The 24,517-nt window shown below is 48.7% G+C and overlaps 1 protein-coding gene across 1 annotated transcript; it reads left to right on the top strand.

The window, feature by feature from the left end:
- Positions 1 to 47: 47 nt before the first annotated feature.
- On the top strand, positions 48 to 15,241 carry Mrpl37 (mitochondrial ribosomal protein L37). The gene is made up of 7 exons (XM_026382366.1): positions 48 to 447; positions 2,779 to 2,962; positions 3,057 to 3,172; positions 7,738 to 7,923; positions 9,732 to 9,889; positions 13,265 to 13,468; positions 15,034 to 15,241. Exons 1-7 carry the CDS (start codon positions 63 to 65, stop codon positions 15,109 to 15,111), a joined length of 1,311 nt encoding a protein of 436 aa, XP_026238151.1. The 5' UTR covers positions 48 to 62; the 3' UTR covers positions 15,112 to 15,241.
- Positions 15,242 to 24,517: the final 9,276 nt, after the last annotated feature.

The raw sequence follows: 24,517 nt of genomic DNA on the forward strand, positions 1-24,517 counted from the left end.
TTCACAAAATGAGTCTCCGCGTTCAGCCCCCTGAGCTCCCGGCAGACCCTGCGCGGGGAAAGATGGCGGCGTCCAGGTGGAGGTCTTTAGGTGACCAGGGTATGGCGTTGGCGTCTGGGCCCGCAAAGCAGGCGCTTGCTGGTTCTGGGCGGCTCGGCCTTGGAGGCTGCGGCGCTCCAAGACGTGGGGCCTACGAATGGGGCGTACGCTCCACGCGGAAGCCCCCGCCTCCTCCCCTGGACAGGGTGTACGAGATCCCTGGACTGGAGCCCATCACCTACGCGGGGAAGATGCACTTCATGCCGGGGCTCGCGCGGCCGGTCTTCCCGCCCTGGGATCCTGGCTGGACGCACCCAAAGTACCGCCCCTCGATCCCGCTTCACGAGCATGCACTGTACAAGGACCAGGCTTGCTACATATTCCACGAGCGTTGCCGTCTAGTCGAGGGTGAGGACCCAGGACAGGCGGGAGGGGGCCTAGTTCCTCTGTGCAGCTCTGACCCCCGAACTTCTGTGGCTTTGGATGAAACATTGAAGCCCTGTGGGTTTTGATTTCTTCATCTGAAATATAGAACCATAATGATTCCCATCTTCTGGAAGTTTTCAGGATTAATAGAGCTATGCTTATGTGATGGAATAATGAGTTTTACTGTTAAAGTGAAAAGACATGGTTTCTAAACCAAGCTGTGTCTATAACTCTATGACCTCAGGCAAGTGGCTGGTCTTCCTGAGCCTCCAGTTCCTGTGAAATGAATGGTGACGACTAGACAGTCCACACTGACCCCTCTAGCTCTGACATTCTGAAGATAACTGTACTTTTAAGAAATAGCTGGAGGGAGTTTCTAGTGGAAAGAAATCAGAAAGTGTTTAATCTCCAGGCCTGTGACCTCATTTCACAGAATTACTAATTGTAACAGAAAGGAAGTGATTTTCTCACAGGTGCACTGTAGATTAATGGTGAAGCCAGATCCCCAATTCCACTTTCCTAGGTCAGTGTCCTTTGTCAAAAGTCAGAGGCAAAATGTTTTCAAGGAGAGAATCTGAACTTGAAAATCTTCTACCCATTTCAGCTCCTCTGTCACTTTCACTAAGAACAGATTTAAGGGCTGAAGATGTACGTCAGAGGTTGAACCCTTGCCTAGCATTCTGAATGTTCAATCTCTAACACCACACAGAAACACCTAGAGTCCATGTGTGTTGTGAGGAGTTGACTGTTGATTGAGAGTCCCTTTCTTCATTCCTAGTCTTCCCACTCAAATCAGAATAAGAATAGGACAGATCCTAAAAACAAAATGCTTGAGACAAGTGGGAGCAGTATTTTCCAAGAGGTAATTGGGAAAGAAAGAGCCCTGGCAGACATTGGGGCCTACATCAGTTAAAAAAAAAAATTCCTGGCTGGGGATGTGGCTCAAGCGGTAGCGCGCTCGCCTGGCATGCGTGCGGCCCGGGTTCGATCCTCAGCACCACATACCAACAAAGATGTTGTGTCCGCGGAAAAAAAAACTAAAAAAAAAAAAAAAAAAATTCCTTAGATTAGAGCAAATCAATGGGCCCGCCTCTTAAGCTGCCCCATCCTATTCCTGCAAGCTTATTTTCCAGCTATTAAACACTTCCAGTGTCCTTACAAAGTGCTATGAAGGGTATCACAAGACTTGGTACCCTTGAGTGACTCTGGTAATGAAACCCAGTGGATTAATGCATTAGCAGTACTTGAGAAGTTAAGATTATGCTCATCTGAGCCAGGCATGGTGGAACATGCGTGTAATCCCAGCTCCTTGGGAAACTGGGACAGGAAAATTACAAGTTCAAGACCAGTCTTAGCAATTTAGTGATATCTTGTCTCAAAAAATTAAAAGGACTGGGGTGTAGCTCGTGGTAAAGTGCTCCCAGGTTTCAGTCCCCAGTACTGGAAAAAAGAAAATAGCTCATTACAGAATATCAGGGTTAATTTAAACAAGATGTGAAAAGTTCTCTGCTTAAGTTATCCCAAATTCAGGGCTCCTTAAATTACTCATGAAAATCTAAAATTATTCTCATTTTTTCCAAAAGCTGCTTTCCCTTGAAAGTCCACACTTTCCCTTGATAAGGTCGCGTGGGTTTATTCCTGGGGTCATACCTAATAAATAAGGTATGTTTGGTAGATATAGAATAAAATTATTTATTTTATTGACACCTGATATATGTGTCAGGGGTGGGGTATAGATTAACAGCAGGGATTTTTTTTTTTTTTTTAACCAGAGATTGAACCCAGAAGTTCAACCACTGAACTACACCCAGCCTTTTTATTTTTTATTTTAGGACAAGATCTCACTAAGTTGTGGAGGCTGGCCTCAAGCTTGAGTCCTCCTGCCTCAGCCTCCTGAGCCACTGAGATTATTATAGGTGTGTGCCACCATGACCGGCAACAGAGGGATCTTAAGTGAAGGGTTGGCATATGTTGATGTAATACCATAGCCTTGGATCTCACTGCGCTAACAGGATTCAGCCATATGACTGTTTGAATTTTTCTAGCCACTGTTTGAATTTCTCCCATGCCAAGTACTCAGTACCTCAGTCAGCTGTTGACCATCTTGAAGTAGATGGTCATTCCAGATGTTGAGGTGAAATCTGGCTCCCCTAGCTTCTACTCTTCACTTTCAATTCTTTCCCCTCGAGTTTCCCAAGACAAATCCAGCCCTCTATTAAGGCAGCTTTTTCTCCATTATGCTGCCTAGCAGACAGGAGCAGCTCTTCCTGAACCCATTTCTCATTTTATTGTTTTGTGCTGATTACCCTAAAGGTGTGAAGCAGGCCCTCTGGCTGACCAAGAGCAAGTTAATAGAAGGACTTCCTGAGAAAGTGCTTAAGCTTGTGGACGATCCGAGGAACCACATAGAGAACCAAGATGAGCAGGTTCTAAACATCATCTCTCATGCCCGTCTCTGGCACTCCACTGAGGACATCCCCAAGAGAGAGACCTACTGGTATGTTTCCTTTGAGTAATTAAGATTTCCAAAAGATGGATCATGGAGCCAACCTGTTGCTTTAAGTCTACAAATGTCTCTTCTTTTCTCCAAGCCCAGTCATTGTGGACAATCTGATACAGCTGTGTAAATCCCAGATTCCCAAGCATCCTTCTCTGGCCAGGCGGATCCTTGCCAAAAACTACTCATTATCTGCCACCTGGAATCGAGGTTGGTCATCTTGTACACTAGAAAATTCTGGGCTGTTTTTATCTTTCTATCCTCAGTCCCACCATTAGTTTATCCCTCCCATTCCCACCCCACTCTACCCAAATACCTATCCTCACTCTCTTCATGGCCCAGGTTTGTAGGCTCAGACACATATTCAATATTGTTAGGTATAACCTCACCACCTTTTTGTTTTGTTTTGTTTTTAGTACTGGGATTGAACCCAGGGGTGCTCAATCACTGAGCCATGTCCCCAGTCCTTTTTTTTTTTTTTTAATTTTATTCTTTAGTTGTAGTTGGACACAATACCTTCATTTTATTCATCTATTATGTGGTGCTTAGGATCAGACTCAGGGTCTTGCACATGTGAGGCGATCGCTCCACTGCTGAGCCACAACCCCAGCCCCCCCAGTCCTTTTTTTTAATATTTAATTTAGAGACAGAGTCTCTCTGAATTGCTAAATGCCTTGTTAATCTGCTGTGGCTGGCTTTGAACTCGTGATCCTTCTGCCTCAGTCTCCTGAGTTGCTGGGATTACAGGTATGTGTAACCATGCCTGGTGACCTTTTTGTTTTTAATCGCTCCTGTCTTAAGACCATTAATAGCCAACCATTATCTGTTAAGTGCCCACACTATGCTTGGGAGTGCCTAAAAGCTGAAGATGAGCAGATAAAGCACATTGAGTCTGTCCTCACCACACTCACATTCTATTGAAACAGTCTTACATATTTCATACTTCTCTACTTTTCCACATCTGGGTTCAACATAGCTGCTGGAGTGATCTTTCTACAGTAAAACTCCCCCACACTTCCTGGAGTTGAACCCAGGAGTGCTCTACCACTGAACTACATCCCCAGCCTTTTCTAATTATTATTTGGAGACAGAGTCTTGCTAAGTTATGGAGGCTGGACTTGAACTTGGAATCCTCCTGCCTTAGCCTCCTGAGCAGCTGGGATTACAGGTGTGCACAACTGTATCCAGTCAGTACAACTCTTTTTATGTCTCTCCCTTATTTCAAATCCTGCCTCCCAGTAGCTTGAACTCTTTATTGTGATATTCAAGGCCCTCTATGCTTTGACCTTCACCTAGTCTTTCTAAATCTTATCTCCTCTACTACTATTCTGTCCCTGTACCCCCATCCCTAAATTAGCCACTTGCAGCTCTTTAGTGTCAAATGTTCCCACCTTGGAGCCCTTGAATTGCTATACATTCTGTCTGGAATGCTCTTTTCTACTTTCCTCATGTATCCATATTCTACTTATCTGTAAGGCTCAGCCCAGGCCTCTTCTTTGTGAGTCCAGGATGGTTTAGCTGTCCCTCCTAGGTGCTCCTTGTGCCATCATAGCACTTATTACATTATGTTGCAGCTAACAAACAGATATCAACTCTCAGGTGTTTGATGCAGGTATGTCAGAGGACACAGGCGTTCTAAGTGATGGGATCCTGGAGCAGGGAAACCAGCTAGGGAATAATTTGGCACTTTAGGACATCTGTTTGGTCAGGTTTCTCCAGCTTGCCCCTTTGCATATGGACTTCCTGGCAGGGAGTCAACCTTGTAGAGGTAATGGCACCACTAAGGAAATTAGTGAGCCTCATTAATAGAGGAGTACTTGTTGGCCCATCATCAAGTATTACCTCTAATTAAACTGCCCCATTTGGAGCTGTCACTGGAGGAGGGATGTGGAGGGAATTGAATTAGAAACCACACTAGAGTGGTCTGTGGGGAGAATCTAAAACCCCAGGTTAGGAGAGGTCCAGGCACATTTATGTTCCTTGCAGATTATATGTGAGGAAACAGGAAATGTTTTAGGAAACTAATCTTGAGGTGTGATTATGATATTCTTTAACAAACTGATCAGAATTTATGCATCCACAGATGTAGTATCCATTTTTTACATACCCAGTAAGGAAGGCCACATATTCATTAAATGGCAGTGCTGTTGACCAAACAGATTGTTAGAAAATAAGTCTTTTTTTGGGGGGCGGGGGTACTGGGGTTTGAACCCAGTGTTGCTTAACCACTGAGCCACATTCCTTTTTTTTTTTTTTTTTTTTGAGACAGGCTCTTGCTAAGTCCTTAGGACCTCACTAAATTGCTGAGGTTGGTCTTAAACTTATGATCCTCCTTCCTTAGCCTCCTGAGTTGCTGGGATTATAGGAGTGCTCCACAGCACTGAGCAGAAAATCAGCTTTGATACATTATCTATACACTGTACTTTGACTATTTCTGAAGTCCAAGCACCTGCAGAAGTAGGTGTGCCTCCATGAAGTCCCCTCAGTTTCCCATGCTCAAGGAGCCTTTCCATGTGCACTTCATCTGGTGGTGGCATGTGGTTGCCTGTGGGGACTACTATGAACTGCATCTGCATATGTTTATGCAGATCGCTGGTCAATCTAATGTAGATCACCTGTGATCCTCCCAGCAGATATGCAAGTCTGCCTTATGCAATTCTCTGACTGGCCTAGTGTTTCACTCTCAGTTGTTGGGGTCACCTGGCCCTGTTCTTGGGTTGATCAAGTCATTCCATCTTCTGGTCTCATTGCTTCTCACCCTTCATCCCTCTTCCTTACTATATTATACTTTAGTCATTGGATGTGTTTCTCTGTGAACTCACACTTCTATGACCTTGCACATGTTAGTCCTCCTTAACTGGACGATTTTCTCACACATTTTGTTTGGTAGTCTCCAACTCAATGGTTTTCAGCTGAAGACAGTTTTGCCCTCTAGGGAACATTTGGCAATGTCTGGAGACATTTTTGATTGTGATGACTTGAGTGGGTGGGGATAGGATGAGAAGGGACTTCTGGTGTGTAGAGACAGGGCTGCTTCTCCAATGCTCAGGACAGCCCCCTCACCAAAGAATAATTTGGTCCAAAATGAGTATTGTGCTAAAATTGAGAAGTCCCGTTATTATCCATACTTTAGATTCCTATTTTTTAAAAAAAAATTTAATTTGTTTTAATTAGTTATACATGACAGTAGAATATATTTTGATACATCATATATAATAGAGTATAATTTCTCTTTTTTTTTTTTTAAAGAGAGGAGAGAGAGAGAGAGAGAGAATTTTTAATATTTATTTTTTTTTAGTTTTCTGCGGACACAACATCTTTGTTGGTATGTGGTGCTGAGGATCGAACCCGGGCCGCACGCATGCCAGGCGAGCGCGCTACCGCTTGAGCCACATCCCCAGCCCCAATAATTTCTCATTCTAATAGTTATACATGATGTGGGATAACACTGGTCATATAGTTATATATGTACATAGGGTAATAATATCTGATTCATTCTACTATCCTTCCCCCCTCATTCCCCCTCTACCTAATCTAAAGTAACTCTGTTCTTCCCTAGCCTCACCCCACATTGTGAATTAGCATCCACATTATCAGAGAAAACATTCAGCTTTTGATTTGGGGGGATTGACTTATTTTGCTTAGCATGATATTCTCCAGCTACATCCATTTACCAACAAATGCCATAATTTCATTCTTCTTTAAGCTTGAGTAATATTCCATCATATATATATATGTGTGTGTGTGTGTGTGTGTATGACTTGTATATATGCCACATTTTTTAATCCATTCATCTGTTGAAGGGCACCTAGGTTGGTTCCATAGTTTAGCTATTGTGAACTGAGCTGCTGTAAACATTGATGTGGCAGCATCACTATAATGTACTAATTTTAAGTCCTTTGGGTATAAACTGAGAAGTGAGATAGCTAGGTCAAATGGTGGTTCCATTCCAAGTTTTCTGAGGAATCTTCATACTACTTTCCATAATGGTTGCACCAGTTTGCATTCCCACCAGCAATGTATGAGTATACCTTTTTCCCCACATCCTCACCAACATTTACTGTTGTTTCTATTCTTGATAATTGCCATTCTGACTGGAGTGAGATGAAATCTTAGAGTAGTTTTGATTTGCATTTCTCTAATTGCTAAAGATGTTGAGCATTTTTTCATGTATTTGTTGATCAGTTGTATTTCTTCTTCTGTGAAGTGTCTGTTCAGTTCCTTGGCCCATTTATTGATTAAAGCATTATTTTTCTAAGATGCTCTCCAGACCTCCCAGAGAAGTCACTTTCCCCTTCTGGGTTGTATCTGAGTCTGGTTCATACTTTTTGCTACAGCATTTACTGTCTGGTGAGCTCCTTGAGCAGGAAGAGTATTGTAAGCTGAGTTCCCAGCTTAGAGTTGGTGCTCAAGAAGATCTGTGTAGGGGCTAGGGCTATAGCTCAGTTGGTAAAGTGCTTGCTTAGCATACACAAGGCCAAGGCCCTGGGTTCAATCCCCAGCACCATGCCCACCCCACCCCCCCAAAAAAGATCTGTGTGACATGCATTGGACCCCAGGACCACCAGGTGTCTGGATCTATCAAGAAAGAAACACAGGAAGAAGAGTGCACTAGCTCATCTCTCTCTCTCGAGGACCCCAGGACTAACAGGTTTTGTGTTTTGTGATTAGCCTATAGTAGACTTGAGATGCACAGGAAATAAAGGCTTTAGACTTTGCTGAGTGGATAAAAGTCTTTATATTAGTTTGGACTGAATATCTTTTTCTTCTTTTAGAATCTGTTCTCCTTCAGGTCCGTGGTACTAGTGGCACCCGACTGAGTGTCAAGGATCCTCTGCCCCCCATTGCCTCCAGAGAGGAGATTGAAGCTACCAAGAATCATGTTCTCGAGACCTTCTATCCTATATCTCCCACTATTGATCTTCAGGAATGCAATGTTTATAAAGTGAAAGATGATACAGGTGAGAAGCAAAGCCTTTGAGTTGTAGGCAATGCAAAGGTGAGAGATATGCTTTCTCCAAAGGAAAAGGATGCACTAAGAACTCATGTGCATTTATCTCCTAGGATCCATGTAGCAGCCCATGTAGCAGGTACTGTTATTCCCATTTCATAGGCAAGGAAACTGTGGCCCAAGGAGGTTAAGTGATTTGTTTCAAGGCTGACTTTTCATTTTATCCCAAGTAGTAACTTCTGACATCAGAGTGTTAATGGGTGGCTTCAGTGTTTTTTGTTGTTGTTCACCATACCTTGCTTAAGTGGCTTTGACCAGACTTTTCCTTTATTCATGGATCCTTTTAAAGGCACCCTCTTTCTGCTCATCCTATAGACTGCTAGTACCTTCAGCCTTCCTCCATGGGCCTTTAATGCAGCTATTTATCCAAATTCCATTCCACAAGGCATCAACTCAGACTCTGTCAGCCCCATTGGAAACTTGGCAGTCAGACTCAGCTTGTACCCAGAATGCCTTGCACTCTGCTCTCATAACTGGTCATTGTGACCCCAGGCTATTTTCTCACCATCTGTCTAGCTGATAGTTCCGGAGGAGACTTTCCTGAAACCCCGGTTTAGTCTCATCTCCCTTCATGCCGTCTCCCCACTGCCTCTGTAGAGTAGGTTCTCCTAGCTTTCTCCTGTGAGGGCCTTCACATTTGCTTCCTGCTGCCCTCCCTATTGTCACCCCCAACCCCCACTGTCCCTTCATTGCACCTGGACCTCATACATCATCCCCTCCTCACCACTGGGCTTTCTAATTCCTCTTCCCTCCACAGGAATATTGACCATTTGTCTGCAGCTCACAGTTTGTCTTAAGAATCATTTCCTCCCAGAGATCTCTGTCTCATCAAGGACCTTTCATCTCTCCTCCCTCATCCCTGAATCACTGTGGATTTTGACATCCCTCCTTGTGGACATGATTGGTTTTCCTGTATGTCTCCCCTTTAGATTGAGTTCCTCAAAGGCATTGGCAGGCTCCGTTTGGGCTCTGCTCCTGATTCATATCTTAGCACCTAGCGTCACACATGTGCTGGGCACTTCCATGTGCAGGAAAGCCACTTCCCTCTGTTAGTGCTCTCCTCAGGGATTTTCAGAGCATTTTCCAGCCTGTTTCTCCCTCTTTTTCACCCATATTCACTGACTCAGATCACTTATTGTAGAAGCTTCCAGCCTTCCAAGGGTTTATTCATAGCTTTACAGGAGAACAGGATTCTTAACTTGACAGATTGTGGCTAAGATGAGCAAAAGCTGAATTTTGACCAGTTGTGAAATACGAGACAAGTTATTTGTCACTAATATGAAAGTAACAGATAACATAAAGCTATTGAATAATAGTAAAATGCTGAACTCTGCAATGATTTGCTTTGTTTTTAATAATTGCCAACAGCTTTCAGGTTAGTTCTGTCCTTGGACATCACTGTCATCTGTGGGCTTGAAGAGAAAAAGGGTGGAGTCAGAACAAGCACACAAGAAGCACCTGGAACAGATTGGCAGACAGTTTCCATGAAGAGCCAGATGATAGTAAACATTTTAGATTTTGCAACCCACATATGGTCTCGGTGTAGCTACCCAGTAGACATACATAAATGAGTGTGGTTGCAGCCCAGTAGAAAAGTTATTTATGGGAAGCAGGCAACAGGCTGTGACCACCTCTGAGCTGGCATGTGCCTCCAGTGTCTTGGTCATGCCTGCCCCTGAGCCAAGGAGGTGGCTCTTCTAAGGCTCTGGCAGGCTGGCTAATCTTTTCCACCCCTCCATGTGATTATGTATCTTGCAGGATTCCGGGAGGGATATCCTTACTGCTTTCCCCACACCCTGTATCTCCTGGAGACAGCCAAGTTAAAACCACACCGCTTTCATCCAGATAAGCTACGGGCCAAGATGATTCTGTTTGCTTTTGGCAATGCCCTGGCTCAAGCCCGGCGCCTCTATGGGGTATGTATGTGGAGAAGACCACTGAAGTGCTTTATGTGGTGTCATGTCCCTCTCTCTCTTAAGGACATTGTTCAAAGGAAGAAGTCAATGTGGGAACTCCTTGCTTGACTGAGAATCTTAGGGAGAAGCACTTCCACTCACCCTGTGGGGACAAACTGACCTCCACTGGGGACCAGCTGGGGGTTTGCACTTTACCCAGAGACAGTAGCCCATGAGGTTTCATTGAGATCCCTGTTTTCCAGAGTATTCCACAGGAAAACAGGAGCTAACTAGCTTGTCCAGTAAGTGTAGAGTAGAATGAAGTGCTCCCAGCTCTGAAGCCTTCAGTTCTCTGTGCTCCAGCACACTGCCCTGCTCTGTAGCGTTAGAACTGGAGCTGGGTATCCACCAGGCAGGCGGAAGGAAGCAAGGCAGTGGAGATGGCCCAACCTGCTTGCCAGCTCACAGTGGATTCTAAGGACCCAGATACCACTTGGTGGCAATCCCTTGATCCTAAGAGGAGGTCCCAGGGACCTAAATGGAATGGAATGGGGGGTGAGTGGTTGAGTTGTCCCAAGATAAAGGTGCCCCAGAGCAAATGCCTCCAGGGAGAGGAGAGCCACATGAAAGCCTAAGCAAGCCTGAGACACCAGGTCCCTGGTTTTGTGCATGTGCAGAAGAGGGATTCTGAGAGATGCTGCTGGGCTCCCAGGTTTTGGTTAGAGCCTGAGGTTAAAGGAGTGAAGAAATTCTGTAATTTCCTGTCCTGCTTGGTCTAGGCACTAGGCAGGATTGTGGAAGCATGACTAGGTACATGAATTGGGAGTGGGCTGCATTGTGCCTGTATTACGCATCTGCTACATTTCAGGCACTTATTAGGGCTCTTGTATTATTGGCTCTCAAAATACAGCCTAGATGAGCAGAAGTCCCATCGGTGAGCTTGTTGGAAATGCATATTCCCAGACTGATACCAGTGGAATCGGAAGCCCTGGTGTTGGGGCCAACTGTCAGCATTGAACACACCTCCCAGGTGATTAAAGCCAGTACAAGCTTGAGTTTGAAAACCCTGCATGAAATTTTGAGGACCACTGCCAAGTTCACTCCTCATAGCAACCCCATTTGGCAGAGGCTGTTAGTTTCACTTGACAAGTGACACTGAGGCTCAGGGAGGCTAAGTAACTTGCCCAAGGTCACCCAGATGAGAGATTAGCAAGTGAGCCGAGATGTAGCTCAGTGGTAGAGTACCTGCTTAGTGTGCACAAGGCCTTGGATTCAATGTCCAACACCACAAAAAGCAAAAAAGAAAGAGAAGCTATTGTCACATCTTTATGTAATATGTGTCTTTCCAGTCCTAAAAGGGCTAGCTTTATTCCCATTCTGACTGTATGCATCCCGAAGGCTATGGAAAGTTAGGTAATTGTCTAAGATCCCACAGCTGATGACTAAAGAAGCAAGGACGGGATCCTTTGAAGGATGGAAGGAGGCGGTCACATGCCGTGTCCTAGGCCTGCCAGCTCATGGTAGCAGCTGTGCCAGCTTTTGCCAGCAGTGCCTGGGTAGCAATGCTGCCACTTAATTGCCACACAGTTGGGCAGGAGGGGGAACTCCCCCAACCCCTCCAGGTACAAATTATTCCTGAGGAAGTGAAGTTGAACAATTATGGGAAGATTCTCCAGGTAAAAGGTAAAATTGCTGAGAAATTTATGTAACTACCTACAGTTTTATTGATCTGTAGAGAGATAAGAGTACAGAATTCTCAGCTAATGCTTATAGATACTTTTTTTTTTTTTTTTTTTTTTTTTTAATGCAGCTCAGAACAGGTAATTTCTAAAGCTAACAACCCCAGTGTGGCCCACACTGAGGTCTGCCATTAGCTATTCCTAATGTCAGATCAACCCTGATGGGTGTCAGCAGAATTTTTGAATCAGGATGTCCTACTTTGTGGAGGCTGTTCATTGGATCTTTGTCCGGCAAGAGCAATCACCAAACTGGATTGCTGCAGTATCCACAGGTTGACAATATGATGTGTCATTCAAACAGGGACACTACTAAGAACAAAAGAGGTGCTACTGTCATATACACTGGGACACCAGGTGTAAACCAAAACAATAAATTTTTATATGACTTAACAGCCTGGGGTTTGATCCTGGCTCATACCTCATGAGTGACCTGGAACAAATTATACCAGTGTTCTCATCTCTTAAGTGGGACTGTACTTCTAGATTTATGAGCATGGAGGTGATTTTATAAAAAATTGGCAAGATGTCTAGCACCCAGGAGGCCTTCAGTAAGTGGTTTTAGTGTTACTATGATTACCAAGTGGTGCCCACTGAAAAGGATCATCAGAGAATGAATTGACTGGTAAAGTCCTGGTTCGACAGAGCTGAAGTTGCAGTGACAGTGGGAAGCCAAGGTGACTACTGGCACAGACGGTCCAGGATGCCAGGCCCTCGGGATCGAGGCAGGAGTGAACAGTGTGCATGGTCTCACATGAGCCACGTTGGGTTCTGGTGCCACTCTCTTTGTGACTTGATGTCAGACAAGTCAGTTTACCCTGTTGAATCTGTTTTCTTCTCTGTCAGATGGTGTGAGAACCAAATGACATCATATTTATTCACCCCTCCTTCAGGTTAAGGTTTGACAGCTGATTTCACTGTTAGCCCCATCAGGCAATGCCGTGAGTTTGAGGGATTCCTCCCAGCTCACTTGCCTGAACTTTGTGACTTGCCAAGTAATTGCCTCTCAGTGGTGGGAGCTGTTAGTTCAGTATGCTCAAGTTGAAGCACCAGACTCCCTGGGACATGAACCACGGGGGCCAGGCAGAGCCAGGAGAGGTGAGGGAAGGCCTGGCCCTGAATTCCATTCTATTTTATTTTGGTTTTTTAGTACTGGGTATTGAACACAGGGGCACTCAACCACTGAGCCACATCTCCAGCCCAATTTTGTATTAGAGACAGGGTCTCACTGAGTTGCTTAGTGCCTCACCATTGCTGAGGCTGGCTTAGAATTCGTGATCCTGCCTCAGCCTCCCGAACTGCTGGGATTACAGGCGTGCGCCACTGCGCCTGGCTCCATTCTGTTTTAATTGCCCCAAGATGAAGCCATTAAATAGGAGGAGGTGGGTGTTCTGAAGGGCAGTGCTAGAAGCTGCCTGGTCTATGGTGTGCCTACATGTTACTTTCCTGGAGAGTCCACTCCAGCCGCGTCACTCCAGGATTTCACCAGTCAATGCACTTGCTGATGATCTTTTGGTTGGCGTCTCTTGGTGATCACATTTCTACTAAAACCACTTTTTTCAGTGGCCTCCTGAGTGCCAGGATCTTTCCAGTTTTCATAAGCTCTCCTCTACTCCCATGAATCTAGAGGTAGATTTGATTTGTCTCCTTTTCCTCTCAGAACGACAGCAAGGTCTTGGAGCATCCGATAGTTGTGCAGAGCGTGGGCACAGATGGACGTGTCTTCCAGTTCCTGGTGTTTCAGTTGAATACCACAGATCTGGCCTCTAACGAGGGGGTCAAGAATCTGGCCTGGGTGGATTCAGACCAGTTCCTCTATCAACACTTCTGGTGTCGCCCGGTAATCAAAAAGAAAGTAGTGGTGGTAAGTGTAGCCGTCTCTTGCTTGGTGATTGGAACTGGGCTGCGAGGAGGGCCCTGGCTCTAGGGACTGTGCACCCAAAATGTCTGCCTGCCCCTCTCTTCAGCTCCTGTTTCCCTCTGAACCCACCTCCAGCCACACCCAACTCCTTACAGCATCCAACGGGCCTGGGGCCTTGGATGCTGCTTCTTCTGTATAGGAGGCTTCTCCCTTCCTCCTCCCCCTCCCCTCCCCTCCCCATTTCTCTCATCTGGTCATCCTTCACTTGTCCTTCTAGGTTTAGTGTGTTTCTTACATGGGAAACCTTCCCTTATCACCACTGTCCTTAACCCCTGCCTCACTTCAGTGCTTCAGTGCCCCAGAGTACCTATCTGTTCCCATGTTTTTCTCCTCCACTAAACCAAGCTCCACACTCCTGGAGGGCAGGGCCTGTGGGCAACGTACTATTTGTTTCATTCCATTGACACACAGTTCCTCCCTTGGCACTGTCGCTGCTGCACCCAGGGATCAGCTGACAGAGTTCAGGCCTGCTCTCTGCAGTGGGCAGCAGTGATGTTTTAAGTCAGTTCACACTAAAACACCAAGCAGTAGAGAGTGCTCTAAAGAGACAGCAGGATCAGGGGATGAGAGAGCAGAGCAGGGTGCTGCTAGGTCTGTGACAACTGGTTCCGACCCAGGGCTTGCTCACAGATTGCCTTCTGTGACTGACTCCCAGCATGTCCACATTTCTGCCCTTGAAATGTCTTCTGAATCTGGGCCCTTCTCTTTGGCTCCAGACCCTCTCTTCTCACCTGCACAGTCACAGTAGCTACCTCCCATCTCTCTGTTCTTAGTCAATCTCTTTTGTGGCTCAGGTCCTCTTCCTTCAATCTCTTCCTTCCGGAACAGACTCAGTACTTCCTTCCAGTACTAGGCCCCTTGTCTTGTGAGCCAGCTCCCCCCACTTTACCCACCACCAGAAGCCTGGGCCTCAGCCTCACCCTGGCCCTTCCCGCCCTCATCTTGTACGCTGCTCTTCCATGTGCTGTTCTCTTTGAAGCCTCCTTCCTCTCCTTTTTATTTCTGGCCCATTCTACTTGTCTTTCCCTGCGTGGAAGTTGGTGAGTTAAGTCATTTCCCCTGCTTTCTTAGTACCTTTTTTCTGCAATGAGATCTGTCACCTTTTATTACCACTCCTTGAGGACAGGCACCACATTCACTTCACTGCTGGGTCTCTAGCCCTGGACACAACCTGATACAGTGAGAGCAGGTGCTTGGTAAATGGATATGGAATGAGTGAGGGATTGTTGTCCCTGGATGAAAGGAGGCAGCAGACTGTTCCTGGTAGTTGAGGTGAGAGGAGTTAGGGAGCAAGCAGGGCAGTGTCAACAGAAGCTTCCTGACCTTCTCAATTTTACACCCTCAGGCATCTCTTCAGTGCCAGCTCAGTGCCCCTTAGACCTGTTGAGAGGCAATAGGGGAAGAAACAGCGATGACCCAGGTGCTCAAGATTTACAGAAGATGGGCCTTTGTTTAATTGCTGCCTTTAAATCTAGTAGCAGGATCCTAATGGGCTGTGTTCTTTCCAGGAACCTGTTGGACCAACTAGTTTCCAGCCAGAGACATTCAGAAAGTTTTTGGCTCTGTATTTGCATGGAGCTGTGTGAGCCAAGGAGGTTTTGAGGCCTGAGCGCCCCTACCCCTTCCCTCTGAGGAGCCTGCATCCTGGGTGAAGCCAGGGCCTCTGCCCGTGTTCAGCCTGATGGTCTCACTGGCAATAAAGAGCCCTGAATCATACTGGAGTCTGTGTTGGTGTGATGGTGCTGTCAGCGGGCACTGCAGCCCCATGTCGTCATGCTACACAGGTGTGGGCTCTGGAGCCTGGCCAGCCTCAGCCTCCACCTCAACCAGCTCTGCCCCAGACTCAGGCTGTGATGAGCATCTTCGTTTCAGTTTCTTCATCTGAAATCCAGGGCTAGTAGGACCTTCCTTGTTTTGAAAACCATGTGTCTGTCTTATTGGCCTCATGGCAGGTGCTCTGCTATGGGTGCTGGGTTCTTACAGAATTATTTTCCTTGCACACACATTCCACAGTGACTACAGAAAATCCTAATAGCGTATTTGCCGAGTTTCATTTGCTACTAAATCACTCAGGGTTACTCCAGTTGAACTGGGCTGACTGGGCTGCACGAAATAACCACACAAGAGATACAAATATCTTTTTCTTTGGGGTCCCTGTGACGGCTCCTCAGACCTTATGGGTCTGCAGGAAGAGAGTGAGAGCATGGGCTGACCCATTTTATTGAGGAGAAGCTATTCAAATGAGGCAAGGGGTCAGGTTTCAGGGGGGCTGAGTCTATCTTCATGATGTCTGCTGTCAGCAGGTTGACTGACATCTAGGTAGGCCATACCCAAGGGCACAGTAAGAGAAAGGGACACACACAAGGCAGATTCTATCTGGAAGATTCTATCCTAAACAGGACAAGGGGTTATATTACAAAGGAACGGGTGAGCATAGCTCCACCCATGGGGCTATAGCAAGACACCCCCATGTACGAGATACCGCCCATCGAACCCAAGAAGGGTGGGGAAAGTCTAGCAGAATGCTGCCTGACGCTTCATCACCCATCTGGGGAGTGTGACTCAGTCACAAGCAAGGTTTGTCTCCCACATGTGTTCATTGTGGATTTCCCACTAGTTTCTTGGATGATGGGCCACACAATCCTGGGTCACCAGGCCTCTGTTGTTCAAATCCTCTCTTGTGTCAGACAGTGCCACATGTCAGGCACCATGTATTGCTGCACCTTGTTGGTCCTCACACACCTCTGCTGGGCAATTACACTAGAAATGTCATTTCCAGAGTCAGGAGAAATGCTGAGTGCCTAGTGTGTAAGATGCTATTCTCTGCCCTGAAGATGGAAGTCATGGAACTTTTTAAACATAATGTAAGGACTGCCCAAGGCCCCACAGCTGGTATTTTCAGTCTACTTCCTTAGGAAACCCCTGGAGAGGAGTTTGGGGAGCCACTTCAGGCCCAGCACCTTGAGGCCTCTGGGCAGCAGCTCTAGGGAGAAAGGACTGAGCAAGCGTGCTGCCACATGAGGTCATTGCCAGGCACACGGACACCTTGGGGCCAGAGTTGACCCCTCTGATGCAAGAGGTTGAGTCTACAGACACCACAGGTCTGTTGCTGGTCGTTGGATAACTGTTCCCCACCTCTGTGGGAATGGCCTCAGGAGAGGGCTGTGCTGGACTGAGCCACTGGGGCAGGCTGCCCTGGCTGGAGGAGATCTGGAGAGACCTGGGAGCCTGAGTTCTACAGCTAGAGAATGACGAAGCCATCTCCAACCCATGTCCAACTCCTATGCTGTACACTTTCCACTTCACATACAAATTTATTTTTTTAAGAGGGGATCTCAGCGGCTGCAGTAGTGCACACCTGTAACCTTAACTCTGGTGGCTGAGGCAGGAACAACGCAAGTTTGAGGCCAGCGTCAGCAACTTAGTGAGACCCTGTCTCATTATAAAAAAATAGAGCTGTGGATGTAGCTCAGTGGTAAGGCACCTCTGGGCTCAATTCCAGTGCCAGAAACAAAGGAGGGGGTCTTACTGTGTCACCCAGGCTGATCTCAAATTCCTGGGCTCAAGCAATCCTGAGCAGCTGAGACTACAGAAGAGCGTCACTGCATCGGCTCTTCCCACTTTATAGCTTATCTCAGGTGACCCGTGGGGTGGGGTGGAGGCAGCCTTTGGGAGTCCCAGGAAGAGCAAGGGGTGTGAAGCCGGTGAATGCGAGGCTGGGGTGAGCAGCACATAGAGGACCCGAAATGTCAATCACTGCGGTTCCCATAGGAGCTGATGTGGCCCAGGGGAGTCGGTGAGTCCTGTTGCCATTTTAGCCGATGAAACAAGTGACATGTAAACGGTGAGAACTCAGGGAGTTCAGAAAGGTCCAAAAGTTGGCACCCCCAGTTCTTTTCCCAAAGGATACTCATGACTCAGTTTCTCATGTGCGACTTGTTAAAATGTGTCTTAAGCGCATCTGTGCTTGTTACTTGATGTCATCCCAGTCTGACGTTTCTTTGTTTTTGTTTTTTTTTTTTTTTTTGGTGGTGCTGGGAATCAAACCCAGGGGTGCTCTACCACTGAGCCACATTCCCAGCCCTTTCAATTTTAAGACAGGATCTCACTAAGTGGCTGTGGGTGACCTCGAACTTGCAATGCTCCTGCCTCAGCCTCCCTAGTAGCTGCGACCTCAGGCGGGCACCACCTCGCCGGCTGTGTTGATGAGCCCTTCTCCACCCCAGTCCGGGGATCGCAGGGTCTCACGGTGTCAGCATTCATACCTGTTCTTTCGAGTGCTGCCTTCATGTCTACTGATGTCTGTCGGGTTATTTCCAGTTAGTAATTATTGCAAATAATGCTGCAGCGTACGTTGTCATGCATCTTAGAGTACTTTTGCCAGCATAGCCATTGGGTAAATTCCTAGCCACCGGATTGCTGAGTCATGGAACTTTTTAAAGAACACTGGTGGGGATGCAGAGGATGAATTGGCAGGAGTCCAGCTGGAGGCCAGTGCGGTCCTTCCAAGCAGGCTAAGTCCCTTATGAACAGGGAGTGAAAGGGTGAAGTGAACTGGGGCCCCAGGCCAGTGGGAAGGAGGCTGATGAGCACAGTCCTAAGACCCTGCAGCTTGAAGAGTGTCCTGGGTGGGGCTGGTGTTGCAGGGCATCCCAACACCACAAACTGGGATGGCCTTGCCTGGGACGGCCCTGCCTACCATCCTGGGTGGTAAATTGGGCCTGGAGCCCATTGCACTCAGCGCAAAGTGATCCATGAAGTGAAGCAGGAGTAGCAGCCGCTGTTATTCTCCCCATGTAGATGGGGAAACGGGCCCAGAACCCACATGATGTAGTATATGTTAGTTGGGTTTTCATTGCTGTGGCCAAAATGCCCAGCAAGAACAACTTGGAGGAGAAGTTTATTTGGGCTCAGATTCAGAGGTTCAGTCCATGGTTGGCTAACTCCATTGCTCTGGGCCTGAGGTGAGCAGGATATTGTGGCAGAAGGGCACAGCAGAGGACAGCTGCTCCGCTCCTGGCAGATGGGAGACAGAGCAGGCAGGCAGGCAGGATACAACACGAGCCACACAAGTACACTCACAGGGACCCAGCTTCCTCCAACACCTCGCCTGCTTACAGTCGCCACCCCACAGTGGTCCTCCCAAATTATTAACCCATCAAAGGGATTAATCCACTCATTAGGTTTAGCTCTTTAATCACCTCACCTCTGAACAGAGGGACACCTCATGACCAAACACAACATAGTGGGAAGAGCTGGAAAGTCCATATGTGGGGACATCTGCTCCCATCACTCCAAGATGTACCCCTGAGGCCCACCTTCCTCAACCCACCACCTTGCTTTCCTGAAGGAATGCAGTTAAGGTCTGTCTGGCTGAAAACCTGAGAACAAGGAGCCCAGCCAGCCAGCCTGCGATGGGAAGGAGCAGGAGCACTGTGGGGAGGGGGAGGGGAGGGGCGCAGGGTCACCTGGTACGGAAATCTCACTATAGGGACTTGTAAGCAACACACTTTTAGAATCAAAATATTTCCCATTGTAAACTTGTACCTGAACACATTTCTCATTGTGTTATAGATTTAAGTGTCTGGTTGATTCATTGTTCATTTCCTAGATTTCAGGGCAAGAGAATTATAAATTTGGCCTAAAGGAAGCCATTCCCTTGAAACTCATATATCCAGCCGCCCTCAGATCTCAACTCCTCCTTTACAAAATGGGGATAAAGCCTCTCCATTTCTGATTTTCCCCACCTTCAGATCAAAGGTTGCACTTGACCCAACAAGTCTTAAGTAGCTGGACTTGGAGTTTTCAGAAGCCTCATGAAAAGGGCTCATGTGGCGGCCTCCCTTTAGCCTGCTCTGTTTTCTCCCAGCGCCACCTCAGGATGGACCTGTAACTGGATCTTCAGGGCCCTGTCCCTCACTTGCTGCAGGCCCACAGCTGGAAAGGAGCTGGGCAGGGTCATCTCAGGCATTTTAGCATCTCCGTGTTTTCTCTCTGAGCAAAAGAAAAGTCCCAGGAAGTATGCATGTGACCGGAGTGTCTCAGATGGTGTGACTGCTGGAAGACCACCCTGGTGCTGGCACCCTCCTGATAGGTCTGGAAACCAGTCAATCCTAGTGCCTGCTCCTCATCTCAGGACAAGTTCTCAGTCCTTGCTCCTGAGTTTTTACTGAGCATCTAGTATGTGGCAGACTCCATGCAAGGTCTTGCATACAGAGCAGTGAACCAGATGTTCCCACACTTGTGGCATTTACTTTCTAATGTGGAGAGAGACTGTGAGTGAAGAAATACATGACAGAGGGATAGGAAGAAAAATGAAGCAGGTGTCATCCGTGGGTTCCCTGGAAATAGGCTGAGTGTGAGGGAGAGTTACGCGGGGCATTATTTGGGAGTGCTCTCCAGAGACACCTGCAAGGAGGTCCGGAGGGCACAATTGAGTGGAAGGAGAAGCCGAGGCCTCAGCTGATCTTACAGAGAACTTTGGAACTAGGATAGCTCTTCAGAGCTGCCCCAAATTGAGGCAAGGTGGCAGGACCTTGAAGCACACCAGCCACTGGGCACTGGGCACTGCCCGGAGGAGGTGAAGCCCTTGAGGGAGGCAGTTCCCAGGAGGGGCACAGCTCTGAGCCATCAGCAGCTGGGAAGAGCATGCTGGCCCCTCCCCTGCAGGACAAGGGGCGTTGCACTGGGTAGCTAAGGTTGGGGTGAGGGCCTCTGTGAGCCACAGAGACATTCAGGTTCTAATCTGTAGGAAGGGAGCAGGCTGGGAAGGTAGCTCAGACAGTGTTGTGGCTCTGAGACATACATGGTCTTGGGACAGTGGAGGGACCAGAGAGGCCACCACTGGAGCTCAGGCTGCACCATGGGAACCCTTGTCCCCTTGCCTCACTACACCTGCTGAGCTACCAGCCCTCTGTTCTCTGTGTTCTATGCAGAGCTGCCTCCAGGGTGGTCTTGGTCAAAAGGAAGAATTCATCACAGGTGTCTGGGGATCTCTTTTAGAAGAGGCAGTTTACTCAAGCAGGGAGAGGCCTGTCTGAGATCAGAGTGAGCTGGTTCTAATTCCAGTCCTGTCCCCAATTTCTGCTTTTCTTTCCCTCTGCCATTGACCTGGGATCCCAGGAACCGACACCCCACCCAACACATGCAACTCTCTCTCCTCCATTCCAGCTGGTTTACGCACTTCCAGAGCTGGGGAACTCACTACCTCTCACTCTTGGGCAGCTCTGGCTGCTAAGTGTTCTCACATCTCAGGAAGAATGCCCACCTGCAGCTTCAACTCCAGGACCCCAGCTCTGGATCCTCCCAGTCAGGAGACTTTCTTATAAGACTGGAGGCTGGGGATTATGTGACTTAGAATCAAATAACCCAGTGTCTACTTCCTGTTGACCTCCATCCCACTTCTCTATCCATGGCTTGCCTCAGCCACCTGATCCAGGCTACATCACAGAAGCAGGGCTCAGGAGACCCATTTTTTAATGGGCCAAGAATGGCAGGTGGAGCGAAGCTAGTTCATTTCCTGAACACTCCACCAGGTTATTGCCCCTTGACACCCTCTGTCCCATGCCAGACACCTCAGGTCACATCTCCCCATACCCAGTGCCTGCATCCAGGGGAGTGGGCTTGCAGCCCAAGGCAGGACCTCCATCCCTTGAAGTCCAAGTCCAGCCTGTCAACAACTTCAGAGCCCCCACCCCCAACAGCTGCTACATCCTTTCACCTCCAACACACACAGACATATGACCCAGGGTTCTCCAGGGTTATCTAGCTAGGCTAACGATGGAACCCAAGAATAGGTCACTACTGAGGACCCAGCCCTATAGGTCTGTAGGTCTCTACTACAGACCTCCTGGGGGCAGCTGGGCCATTCAGATCATTTTAGAAGTACCTACTGTCTGCCAGGTGTTGTGCTCGGGATCTAGGGATGAGTATCTAAAGAATGAGAGAGACATGGACCCTTCCCCCAGGAGTCCCCAGTCTCTTTGGGTCTGTGGTAGCAGGTACCAATGAAGGCTCTTCCCACACCTGAGCACCGGCCCATGACAGTGTGCAATGGAGGGGGGGTGCCACTGAGCACCGGGGTGAGTACCCAGCAATCATTATTCCACAAACACTCACTAAGTACCTACCAGGAGCCAGGCCCTGTGCTGAGTGATTTGAGGACAAATGACAGGCAGTCCCCAGCTTGGGGGAGGCAAGCACTGATAAACTATTGCTGCACAGGGACCCTGGATCCAGAGAGCTGGCCAGCCCAGAAGGCTTCCTGGCAGAGGGGCCGTTTGAGCGAGGTTCTCCAGGGTAAGTTGAAGAGGTCCATGCAGGGAGGGCACGGTGAGGATGAAGGCCCCGAGCAGGCAAAACCTGTATGCAGCTGGGGATGACGTGCAGAGGGCCAAGAAAAGGCAGGAGAGCCTGTAGAGCCGTCCCTGCAGGGGCCAAAAGATGGGAAGTGTGCCAGGCCCCAAGGCCCTGGTGGGTGTCACATCAGGGCCTCCCACAGCCTGAGACATGTGCCCTGGCACCATTTTCCTTCACTTGGCCCTGGGGCACCTCACTCCTGCTCTCCTCCTCACGTCTCTGCCTCCTTCGCTGGTCCCTGCAGTTTTCCCAGATTTCTGATCACTGACACACGATACACCAGGGCCCAGGCTTGCTTCTCCATTCACTGCTCAGATCATCTCAGCCTGACTCCTACTACCAGTTTCATTCAGATGCCAATGGCTCCCGAGTGTCTCCCCCAGCCCTGCCCACCTGCCCTCTTCACTGGATGTTGTATCAGCACCTCAGTTTAACTCACCCAAACAGCTCTTCCTGCTGCCTGACCCCCTCTGCGAAGGGCACTGCCAGCCCTCCAGGACTGCGCTACTGTTTCCCCAGCGCTAGAACCGTCTCTGCCTCAGCAAACGTGATGAATGGATGAAAGAAGAGCCTGCGCAGACTCAGAGCCACCAGAACTCCATGGCCTCAGAAGGGCTGAGATGGAGGCAAGGAAGCCAGGCCTAGATACCAGCTGCCAGGACCGGGACTCCACCGCATTCTGGAAATGGACAGGAGGAAGCAACAGCACAGGACAGAATGGACCCCCTTCCTTCAGCACCCTGCCGGCCCCAACCTCGATGTCTGCTTTTTTCTCCAACCCCCAGGCCCAACACTAAGCCCCCAGTGCCTGTACCCAGTGAGCCCAGGGCTGCGCAGAGTAGGTTCAGTGCCTCTAGCCCTTTATCCTTCCCTGCCCAGCTCCTCCACCCCAGCCCTGGGGGAGCCCCAGCACTGCAGACAGGTCTGGAGACAGGCCTGAGCCCCACAAGGCCCAACTCCATTGATTCAGGGCCAGAACCTGCACCACCCAGGGGTGCTTTGGGCTCTATCTCCTGGAGTCTGTGGGATCTTGGGAGTTTCCTGCTCCACACACACACTTCAAGGACATCAGAGGCTGGGTGGGGTTCCTCAGGCTGACAGCCACAGCCCCAGTGGAAGTCCTGCTCTGGCTGTCCCCTCTGATTTGCCTCTGGGCTCCTTTTCTGGCACATAGGCTGGTGGTGCTGCTGTTTGGGGGGAGGGGTATCCAGCAGGGAGAGGGAAGGAATGCACTGTGGGCCTCCAGCCTGGCCAGCCTGACTGGCCAGCCCACTAGAATCGGGTGACTGTGGGTAGCCAGAGCTAGCAGGAAGGCAGTGGCTGTGCCAACCAGAGCCTCAGTCCTGGCTCATTGCCTGCCCTTCCCATGATGAGCTGGTGCCTCCTGGGGAGGTGGGATCAGCTCCTCACTGCCTTCCTTCAGGATCCTCAGTGGCTCGGTGCAAAGCTCTGGCCTGGGCTGGGCAGGGCAGGGCAGTGAAGCACTGGTGAACAAGGACCAGTCCTTTCTTCGAGGACTGGGCCCTGAGATAGCCACCCTGAACTGAGCCTCACAGGGTGGTTTGTGTTGTGACATGGACTATGGGGACTGCTTGGGGAGGGGACAGGCCGTGAGATGATGGGAAGTGTGTTGTCACCTCCCTTCCCCAGGCAGAGGTGGGCTGTGGGTTTTTGTCTGCTTAGTGCCCCCACCATGGCGCTTGTCTGCAGAACACTGTTTCAGGGTACACAGGTGGCAGCAAAACCCTGTTCAGGCCAGTCACAGCCCAAATCTCACGTGTCCACAGGAAAGTGTCTCTAACAGCAGCAAAGTGTCTATGCCGAGGAAAAGCCCCGGAAACCTTGTTTCAAGGTGAGGAGGCAAGAGTCAAAAGGAATCATCTAGGTCTCCCCAGCTTCTCCCCATCCCACCATTTGGAGCCTCCCCAGTACAACCGTGGCCAACATATCCTGCTCTTATTACCCAGGAGGCACTGTTGTGCTTTTTGTAGGCACTTTTTGTTTACAATGACGACTACTCTCATAACCCTGTTAAGGTGGTAAACCATTATCCCCATTTTATGACACCGGGCACAGAGGCCTGTCTGTGGTCACACAGCAAGTAGTGCAAAGACAAGATTTGTGCCTGGCTATTTGCAATGTGGTCCCATGAGATCCCAGTAAATGTGGACTCAGCCTACGCTTTGCTTGGGCACTGCCTCCCCTGTCACCACGCTGCAGGTCTGGGTGGAAGTCCCCAGAGCTCCAGCTCTTTCTCAACACTGTGCAAATCAGCGTCCCCTGCTGCCTGCTGCTCTCCCCCTAGCCCTCAGCATGTCTTGACTACGTAATGGCTGGCCCCACATCCCGTTCCAGATCGATCTGGTAAGTCCTCTAAAATTCTGGCCAGTTTATGCTATTTATGCCACTCTTAAAATCCTTCAAGGTCTCCCTATCGCCTTGGAGGGTTAAAAAAAAAAAATCAACCTCTCAACCTGGGGATCTAAGGATTCCCAGGTCAACTCTGCAGTCCCAAACACATGAGGCCTGGGAGTCTTTGGCAGAGCAAGGTCGGCTACTGGAGGAGAGAAGGCAGGTGTGGCTGCAGTCACAGGGCCCTCCTGGCTGCTGACCCACAGACATACAGGGATCAGG

This window comes from Urocitellus parryii, chromosome 11 (genome assembly GCF_045843805.1).
Source record: "Urocitellus parryii isolate mUroPar1 chromosome 11, mUroPar1.hap1, whole genome shotgun sequence".
Lineage (NCBI taxonomy): Eukaryota > Metazoa > Chordata > Mammalia > Rodentia > Sciuridae > Urocitellus > Urocitellus parryii.

Excerpts from the sequence above, each read along its gene's own strand:
- Mrpl37 (XM_026382366.1), top strand. The coding sequence starts at position 63 with ATGGCGGCGTCCAGGTGGAGGTCTTTAGGTGACCAGGGTATGGCGTTG. Across the intron at positions 3,173-7,737 it reads ATCTGCCACCTGGAATCGAG|AATCTGTTCTCCTTCAGGTC; the intron begins GTTGGTCATCTT and ends TTCTTCTTTTAG. Across the intron at positions 9,890-13,264 it reads AAGCCCGGCGCCTCTATGGG|AACGACAGCAAGGTCTTGGA; the intron begins GTATGTATGTGG and ends TTTTCCTCTCAG.